Source organism: Mesitornis unicolor, unplaced genomic scaffold, assembly GCF_000695765.1.
Source record: "Mesitornis unicolor isolate BGI_N332 unplaced genomic scaffold, ASM69576v1 scaffold12015, whole genome shotgun sequence".
In the NCBI taxonomy this organism is placed as follows: Eukaryota; Metazoa; Chordata; class Aves; order Mesitornithiformes; family Mesitornithidae; genus Mesitornis; species Mesitornis unicolor.
The window spans coordinates 327-10,453 of record NW_010183500.1 but is presented as its reverse complement, the minus strand read 5'-3'; the positions used below and the strand labels follow the sequence as shown (position 1 = coordinate 10,453).

Genomic DNA, 10,127 nt, shown 5'->3' with positions numbered 1-10,127 from the left:
CCTTCCAACTCCTAATATTCTGTGATTCCGTAATCCCACACCACCACTTACCAGAACACCGTTCATGTAAGACTCTATTAGTACACATGTCCCTTTTCTGGTTATGATTCTATACTATCTTGCCAGTACTCTCACTGATTTCAGTGCAACTACTCCAGTTGTAAGATCCTTTTCAGTGAAAGCCAGCAAAGCCTTTCCATGAAAGCCAGCAAAAGTCAGCCACATAACAAACTACATAAGTACTCTGATTTACAATATAGGAATCTTACAAACAAAACTTTGCATAACTAGGAAAAAACATTCTTCCTCGTGCCAGTATCAGCACTAGAACAGCTGCTGCAAACTGCAATAAATTATACAGAAAGCTACAAAAGAAAACCACCCTGTTCCAAACTTACTCTGAGAATCTTCAAAAGGAGTATCACTGTAAGTTTCTGTATCTGAGTATGTTCTTCTGCGCCGCTGTGAAAATCGGTGAAGGGATGAAACTGGTTCTTTTACAGGGTGATTATTCCTACAAAATAAATATGATCTATTAGTAAGCAAAATCTGTAACCCACACATACTTAATATACTTTGAACTGAAAATAATTTTGGTGCTTAGATTAAACTGTTAGAATAGAATTATAGAATCATAGAATGTACTGGGTTGGAAGGGACCTTTAAAGGCCTTGTAATCCAACCCTCCTGCAGTGACCAGGGATATCTTTAAATAGATCAGGTCGCTCAGAGCCCCATCAAGCCTGACCTTGTGTATCTCTGGGGATTAGGCCTCCACCACCTCTCTGGGCAACCTGTTCCAGTATTTCACCACCCTCAAAGTAAAGAATTTCTTCCTAATGTCTAATCTAAATCTACCCTGCTTTAGTCTAAAACCATTGCCCTTTGTCCTGTGGCTACACACCCTAAACAGTCCCTCCCCAGCTTTCTTCTAAGCTCCCTCCAGGTACTGGAAGGCTGCTGTAAGTCCCCCCGGAGCCTTTTCTTCTCCAGGCTGAACAACTCTCCTAGCCTGTCCTTATAGAAGAGGTGCTCCAGCCCTCTGATCATTTTTGTGGCTCTTCTCTGGACCCTCTCCAACAGTCCCATGTCCTTCCTGTACCACTTTGTATCACTGCTTTTCACTATACTAAACTAAAAATGGCACAGGCAACAGAACACTCTTAATTTTCACAATTTTAAAGACTGAAAATGGAAATAAGAATCTAACATAATATTTGCATGCAGAAAAAAATAACTCAGGAATCTGAAATACTGACCCAAAAAGAATGCTAGCATTTCAACCTTTATGTCTAATTTTATGAACCTGTCAAAATCAGTAATTTACATGAAGTTTCTAGCATGAAGAAATTCTTATATTTATTAGAAACAGCAGCTGCACTATTTGCCACCAACATCAATAATATGCACCCTTAGTTTTCAAAATCAGATCAATTTACACTGATTAATTTTTCCCCCCAAGTGAACAATTCTTCTCATATTTTGATTTTAATACCAGCAGGTTCTGCTAGGTTTTCTGAGACCTGAGACCTAAGACCTAAGACAAAAGCTTAATGAAATGAAGAATTACCTTTCTGAGTAGCAAGGACCAGGGTGGCTAATGGAACGCTTCATCTAGGGGAAAAAATAAAACAAACAAAGAAAAAAAAACACACAACAAACCACACCAAAAATGTCACAAGCTACTTATAAGATAAAATGCATACTTACATTAATTTTTACTTTATTTACAGTCTCTACTAAGAGAGAAGAGAGGGCAATCTTTTTTTTTAATTAAAAGCAATCATTTTTAGCTAAAAATCTGATTAAACTATATGAAAACAGATGGATTGCCACCAATATCAAAAGTTTTAACGCATTCACACAGGAAATAGTTTACTACAAAAAATACTACCTAATTTCTATGGAATTCATTCTTTCTTGCTCCAAAGTTACTCATACAGCCATTTGTTAAATGCTGCGATATACAGAAATATCAAGACATTTTTCCTTTACCAAATGCCATTTTAAATTCCCCATTATACAATAAAGCCAAATCCTGTCTTTTGATTCCCTGTGGTTCTTCTGATATCACTGTAAAATCTCTATGCATATCAAAGAAAGTTATTAATTTAAATCAATCATTATTAGCTTTGTAAGTCAATTGACTGAAGATAAAGAGGGAAGAGATCCAATTGCAAAGAAAGGGATTCTCACAACAAAACTCTGCCATACAACTCATCTTTGAATCTATACCTATGCTCACGAAGACATTTGATTCCACGTACATCATCATTTTAAGGGAAATAAATCACTAGTGAAGAGTTACACAAGTAGTATCTTCACCATTGTTTACCTTTTTTGTTAAATAAGGGCAAGTTAGATTAATACAGCCATTTTCAGTTATATACACTGATAGATATGCTATCTTGCTGAAGTACTTCAAGCCACAAGGCACTTATCTGTTTAAACAGGAGGCAAGGTCATGAAATTTTTAAGATCTATGTACAGCTAGCATTCTAAAAAACAAACACTTGAACTGGGGAGAAGTTAAACCTCGTTCATTTATGAGATACCTCATTACAGGGTCTTGACACTTATGATAAGTTATTCCAATTATGTAAAGGCTAGCAAATAGAGACTGGGAATTGAAATGACTGAGTTATATTTAGGAGCAGTACTAATCATAACAGAGTCAGGATTTCAACTGCTGACATCACAGCACATAGGAACAGCACAGTCTTTTGCCATTCTTCCCCCATCCAACCATCAATATGACACTTAGAAAAAATAGTATTTCAAAATGTCTAAACCATTTGGACAGGTGACGGTGACACGGGAGAAACTAAGGGATCAGGGTGAGGCAGCTGGAACATTTCTGGCTTAAACTTGGCATTAGCGATCTTCACACATTCTTCAAGTGTCGTGATAAACGTATTACATGTGGCACTAAGCAAGGAAGAGGCTTCATTCATGTTCTGAAAATATATGAAAGCACAAGCATAAGCAAGAAAAAAAAAAGATACAAATACAACTCTCCCCTACCGCCACTCTCACACAGGCTCAGTTCCCTCCTTACCACTAAGAACTACCATTTAATCAAGTGTACACCTTCCAGCATGGTTAATTTAAGCAAACAAACGTAACAGCATTGTAATTTCTTTCTGACAGCTGGATTTCTCTAAGGTACCAGCCAACAATGCCATAACGTTTTTGCTGAAAAACTTGTCTCAGAGTGACTAACTGGAATCAGAATATCATTCAGTGAAACAAATGAACTGCAGCAGAACATGCACGCAGGTTTATTGCTCCTTTATCACCTTGCTGTAAATTGACAATTTGCTGTGTTGTGACTAAGTCCCAACCCCTTGCTTTGCCCTAAGTGTACAACAATATTGTTCAGACACTGCTCAAGAGTGTAAAGAATGAAGCCATTCATAATTTCCAGTACTAACTTTCATTCAAAAGCAGAAATGCCAGAATAATTTTGCTTGTGCATATTCAGAGACTTATCTACACCACAGGCTTCCAGTACTAGCCTTCACTGAAACAAAAGATAGAATACCCTCCTACACAAGGAAGAACTACTCTGCCCACAACAGAGATGCAAAACAAGACAAATTATTGCATAACTCCTATGGCAGCTTTTCTGGCCTTTTAACCAAACGACTCAGTAACAATTGCTTCCTAATGCACATTCCAATTACAGTTAAATCATGTACATACAATCACTGTTAGTATTGTAGACACACAAGCACTCAAAAAATTGACCTTAGGTCAAACCTCCCAACATTAGGGAGGCACAAGATGTCAACAGAAGCTTGAAGTGTACTACATAATTAGGTTCTTCAGTGGCATTCTAGAAATTCTGTACCTCAATGCTGGGAGGAGGGCGAGTCTCATCATGATGAACAAACTCTTGTATTGTATGAACTTGCTGCATTAAAAGATCACAGTAGAGACGAAGTTCGGACATTTTGGTTTTAAGAGATTCATTGGTCTCACTTATTTCTGTAAAAAATAAAGGAAATATGAATTTATTGTATACAATTTATGCACACATTTTAATTTTGAAGTACTTTAAATTTATACTTAAATATAAATTTAAAAATTCAATTAAACTTAATTTTGAGGAAAATTGGATTCTGCAATGAGTTAGGAACTGTACTTGAAGCAGACAACAGTTTATACTTTTCAATAACTGATGCTAACTTAATGACCATTAGGAAAGAGGCACATTACTCGGAAAGATAAAGTTAAAATCTTTCTTAGCTGCAAGGTAGAAAAAAAAAATCAGTGCATAAAATTTATGCCCACCAGAGCAGCTGGAAATGTTTACATTATGCCATCCAAGAAAAATTATGGAAAAAGCAATAGTAACTATAAAGGATCAAAACAAAAGAAATTAAATGGCTTCACAACAGCTACGAACAGTATGTTTGTTCTTGTAACGACAATGAGTTGCTGGTATTTCAGTTTCTTAAGACAGAAATAGTCAATGGAGATGGCCTCTAATTCAAACATCAAGGGGGAATTTACCATATAGATGACTAGAAATAATTACAACTTATATTTAAAGACAACAATACTGACTTCTTTCCACAGTATTTGCAATACCATTAGCTGAAAACAAGCATTTGAAAAACTGGCAAGATTGTATAAGCTCTAGGTAACACACATACCTTTTTCTTTTTTTGTTCTGGTATCTGCTAAACAGGCTTTTGCACTCCCCAATGCTACCAGCCACCTTTGCCTTTCAGCTGCATTAACTGCTTTCATATAGAAATGCTGTTCCCCTGGGATGATTAGCTCCATTCTTGTGTTGTCTGTTGCATGAACTTATGATAAAGGAGAAAAAAATCAATTTTGAAAAAAATAACCTCAGTGATAATTATTTAATAAATACTGATCAAAGCATTTTAGAAAGTTTATTACAATCCCAAATTAATACAGTACCTCACGATGTACCACTGCTAAACAACAAAGGTGCTCACCACTTCTCAACAGCATGCCTTCAAGCCAACAGGTAGGAACACAAGACACCGAACAGTGGCCAGACTCAAGTACAATGGGGTTCCCTTTCACAGAATCACAGAATCACAGAACGTTAGGGATTGGAAGGGACCTCAAAAGATCATCTAATCCAATCCCCCTGCCGGAGCAGGAACACCCAGATGAGGTTACACAGGAAGGCGTCCAGGCGGGTTTTGAATGTCTGCAGAGAAGGAGACTCCACAACCTCTCTGGGCAGCCTGGTCCAGTGCTCTGTCACCCTCACTGAGAAGAAGTTTCTTCTCCAATTTAAGTGGAACCTCCTGTGTTCCAGCTTGTGTCCGTTACCCCTTGTCCTATCATTGTCACCGAGAAGAGCCTGGCTCCATCCTCGTGACACTCACCCTTTAAATATTTATAAACATGAATGAGGTCTCCCCTCATTCTCCTCTTCTGCAAACTAAAGAGACCCAGCTCCCTCAGCCACTCCTCATAAGGGAGATGCTCCACTCCCTCCATCATCTTTGTAGCCCTACGCTGGACTCTCTCCAGCAGTTCCTGTCCTTCTTGAACTGAGGGGCCCAGAACTGGACACAATATTCCAGATGCGGTCTCGCCAGGGCAGAGTAGAGGGGGAGGAGAACCTCTCTCGACCTACTAACCACCCCCCTCCTGATACACCCCAGGATGCCATTGGCCTTCCACACTAACAATATACTGCGTATGAGTCTGTAGTAACTGTTGTATTCCAAAAGTGGTCTAAACATGGCAAACTGAAAAATTTTGTTGCAAGGACAACTATTTAGGGAGAACTAGGCTAAAAACTGGAATAATCTCCCTTCCAGATGAAATCTGGCTTCAGATTGCAGAGTCCTAGAACCAAGAACTGAGGTGGACTTTGTTTACAGTCCACTATACCCAGTACCACATCCTTAACTGAATACTCTGCTGAGTTTCACATTATCAACCACAGTTCCTCCAGATCTGCTCCTCACTATCCATGGATGCAGGAGACTGCACCAAATCCAGACTTCAACTACTATCTTTCCTTCACGAAAGGAACAACATGATAAGCAAAATGAATAACCAGAATGGCCAAAAAATGTGTTCTTCCACCTTACATCACTGATTTCAAGTTAACAGTAACAAAAAGGAGCTACCACATGAAAAATACTTGGTGGCCCATATAAAATAAAAAGTCACACTTTTTAATATACGAATACCCGCATGACAAGCCCTGCCATCTGTGGGTATCTATCTGGAAAAAGGTCAAGAGTTTAAAGCAATGGAGAGTTAGACAATGCCTTGCTATTAGCCAAGGAGGCTGATCTGCAGCTTAGAACACACTAATGGCTAAACTCACAGTCTGAAGCAAACAGTTCACTTACTAACTCTAATATATCCATCATCTATGCACGTGGTCAGCTGGCAACTGTCAAAAACATTTTTCTTTGTCACCATTTCACAATCCACATTCACTATTATTTGTGAACTATGAAGCAGTTACATTGGACTATAGATAAACAAAAACAGGTGAAAAGCTCGAGATGCAAAATGTATGTTGGGTGATCTTTTCCATTTCCCTGGCAGCTAAAATTTCCTGAAGCAGAAATCTATTGACTCTTACCTTTTATTTCACACACAGCCATCTTTATACTTCCTTTGCTGCCTTTGCAAACATCATCCTGTGAATCATAGTACGATAATATCCCATTGTCTAGAACAAACCACCGAGGCTGCCAACCTAGTGAGATCAAAAACATGAAAGGAAAGTTTAGTCTAAGTACTTAATTGCAAATCAACTTCAGCTCTTTAGCTGTTAGAACTTTTATTTTAAAATGCAAACAATAAACTATTCATGTAACACACCAGGAAGTAAACAACCTGCACACTCTGAAGAGCAGAGCTGCTCTATAACCAAAGTAGTAGTATAAGGACATTTCACTTCCATTCTTTTTGGGTGCACGATCAGCAGTATTTCAGTTTTCATTTTATTTCATTCTACAGTAAAATTACATTTTAATTTAGCCACCAAGGAATCCTATTTTGAAGGTTGATAAGTTTCGTACCTCTGAAGAACCATGCTCATTCACGTATACTTTTCAGGTAGACTTAAGACTGTAGGATCTTATTTGTAAGACACATATAAATTACTGATGTCACAAACTCCTATGTTGAGCGCTCCTCTGCCTACTGTGTTTCAGTGAAAGCTTCTATATTTCACACTTAACTACTGGCACACTGTTTTCTCTGAAAGTAGCCCAGCTCCACGGCTCAACAACAATTTAATGTCAGGAATTGCTGAGACATGGCTTATCTTCCTAGGCCCACTTGTGAGGACAGCATACACCAGCTCCTCTGCTAAGGTTTTCACCAGCTCTGCATTAGCAAAACTATATAATGATCTCTGACTTCGCTACATCTACAAAACAAAGCAGTTTATGCATAGGCACAAATATCTGTGAGAACTCTATGTGGCATTATAACACACAGTAAATTATCATCAAGGGCCCTCTTGGATTAAAGTACATTACACCATTTTTTTTCCCCTATTTTTTTTCCTTTTTCTTTTTTAAATAGCTATTTCATAAAACTCAACACTCATCAGAACAGGTGCTTTAATGTCTAATCCTACTATTCTAATGCACCATTTTGCCTAATAAATCGCATTTGTTTCTAAAAATAACACAGAACTAAAATATTGCAGTAGAGCATAACAATTTTGCTGGCTCATTACAGTCTGGGTCAGTTGTACAGTACGACTAGATTATCCCTCTGTTTCACAACTCAACACCAAACTTTAACTTCCTGCTTGGCTTAGTGTTTGAAATGGCAATAACAGCATGGCCAAGAACTCAATGTATTTGGCAATATGACTGTGTGGTCCATGGTGCTTTCCAACTGCCATTCCAACAGAGCAAGCGGCAGCCATCCACCAGCAGTATATTTAACACAGGAGGCTTAATCAGGTACCAGACTCTTGAAAAACAGCTAAAGGCTTCATTCTACTCACATTAAATCATTACATGTTTTAACAATAGTTCAAGTGTAAGACCAGGCCCCATTACATCACGTTATAATTCCATAATAGGGAACTAATAACACATAACTATTTTTTTTAATCTATAATGGTAAGGACCTGTGTCTTTCAAAATGCGGATTGGTAACTAATAAGCAGATCCACATTCAGATATAAAAACAGAATGAAAACAAGTACAAACATTGAGGGACGCCAACTCCCACAGGAAATATTTCAAATCGTAGGTGTACATCATCACTTATACTCTAAGAATATGCAGTCATGAAATGACTGCACTGGAGACCTTGTCCTGTAAAATACAGCTCAGAAATGCACTGATATTTTTTTCCCTCCTACACTGTGTTGCAAAACATTGACTCTGTGCTGCCCTTATCTCCTAAGCACATGCACACGTGGTAAGCCATGGCCTGTCTCAACAGTCTGATTCTGATAAAAACAGACCATACCTGGATGATTAGTCCAGCCTCACATTATGCTGGTAATCAGAAAAAAACAGAAGCAAAGGTTTTAAGATTCCAAATGCCTCATAGAAGTAAGCTAAAGAATAAAAACACCTCTTCTAATTTGAAACTGGGCAAACAGAATGTCCTATGTTTGACAAAACATTCAACAAATTTGCACTGCACAAATTCTTAGATGCACATATATCATTGGGGGAAGGCGGAGAAATAAAGCTGTATTTGTGGTTTGTTTGCAGTGAAGGAGAAAACTAAATGCTTTTCACAATGCTTCAGCAGCAGTTACAAGCTCCTTTGCTGCTTGGCTTCTACCACTAATGACAAGAAGTACTACATCCTATCTCTGGCTACAAAAATAGAAAGTAGAGCAATATTTAAACGTAATAACATTTCTAAAGATTTCATTAATACTATTAGATTTTTTTTTGTTGTCCTCCTATAGTCTGTAGGGAATTCCTGATACACTGTAATTTTGAAAGGCAAGAGCTGATGCTCTCAGTTGGCCCACACACACGGAAGGAAGGGTTCTGCAGTTTGCTATTTTAGTGGGCTTTAGCAGAAGTTAGCTGCATATTGATATAACAGTCTACTGTGTGTACAGCGTTCACTTACCATTGAATAATTACTTATTAAACAACAGACTTCAAATGGGAAGTTTACACTGAACACCACAAGGGCTCACTACTTGTGACCTCCTACCTTTCTCTACAGTAACATTTTTGGTCATGTAAGTGACAGTGACAATTTCCATTTTATTTTGAAAAGAAACTTGCACTCATTATTTCTTTTATAACCACAAATTTCCCTATATGTGTTTTCACCACATTTATTGTGAAAAAGTGGCAAAAATATCTTCTAAAATAACTATTTAATTACAATAAAATTGTTCACTTTCACCAGAAGGCCAGTATACATGAACACATATTTGCTCTGAAGAATGCAACATTATGCTCTGTACATTTCAGTTCAGAGCAATTGCATGCAATCCTTGCAATGTGGCCTAGATTTTATAAGCCCTCAGAATTGAGCTTCACACCACTCCACATTCAAAGTCCAAATATACTGAAGCAGAACAGAACACATGAAGTGCCAAAGAACAAGAGGGCAAACAAGATATTGCCAAAGCAGTCAAACATGAGGCCTAATTAAGCATGGTATATAATCCAACACTGATCTGCTCTGGAGGGACAATTAGTCTTATTACAGTGTCAGAAGAGAAATCTGTTTCACCTTGACAGTCCCATCTATCCATTACTACCTCCAGAGGGAGGTGATATCTCTATTACAACAGAGGATGAACCAAACAAAACTTGAGCTTCGACAGCAAATGCGGGTATTTGGTGCACTTCCATCTGCAGCACTTCTAAAAATAAATTTCGTGAACACTTTGCCCAGAACTAAAGTTTTTCTATATGTCTTACAGGTTAGGATACAGGAACAGGGACTGAAAAAACGTTACCGCCCAAAAAAGCAAATTAAAAGAGAACTCAGACTTCTGCATTAAGCACGGAAGATTTAAAGATGTAATCTTAAGTGATTTCTCAACTGCAAGCGAGGATACCCTACAAGTTTGTGTGCTGCAAATTAAAGCTTTTTCAGAGAGGAAACAGAGGTGGAGGGGAAAACAGGCCCATAGGTGGGCTGTTGGACCCTTCAGA

The 10,127-nt window shown here is 38.0% G+C and overlaps 1 protein-coding gene across 1 annotated transcript; it reads right to left on the bottom strand.

Moving 5' to 3' along the window:
- Nucleotides 1-398: 398 nt before the first annotated feature.
- On the bottom strand, nucleotides 399-6,715 carry PLEKHA3 (pleckstrin homology domain containing, family A (phosphoinositide binding specific) member 3; the record flags this gene model as incomplete). The annotated part of the gene is made up of 6 exons (XM_010184163.1): nucleotides 399-514; nucleotides 1,571-1,614; nucleotides 2,793-2,957; nucleotides 3,854-3,990; nucleotides 4,662-4,817; nucleotides 6,599-6,715. Coding segments are annotated over 6 exons (735 nt in total), but the record flags the coding sequence as incomplete, so codon positions are not given.
- Nucleotides 6,716-10,127: the final 3,412 nt, after the last annotated feature.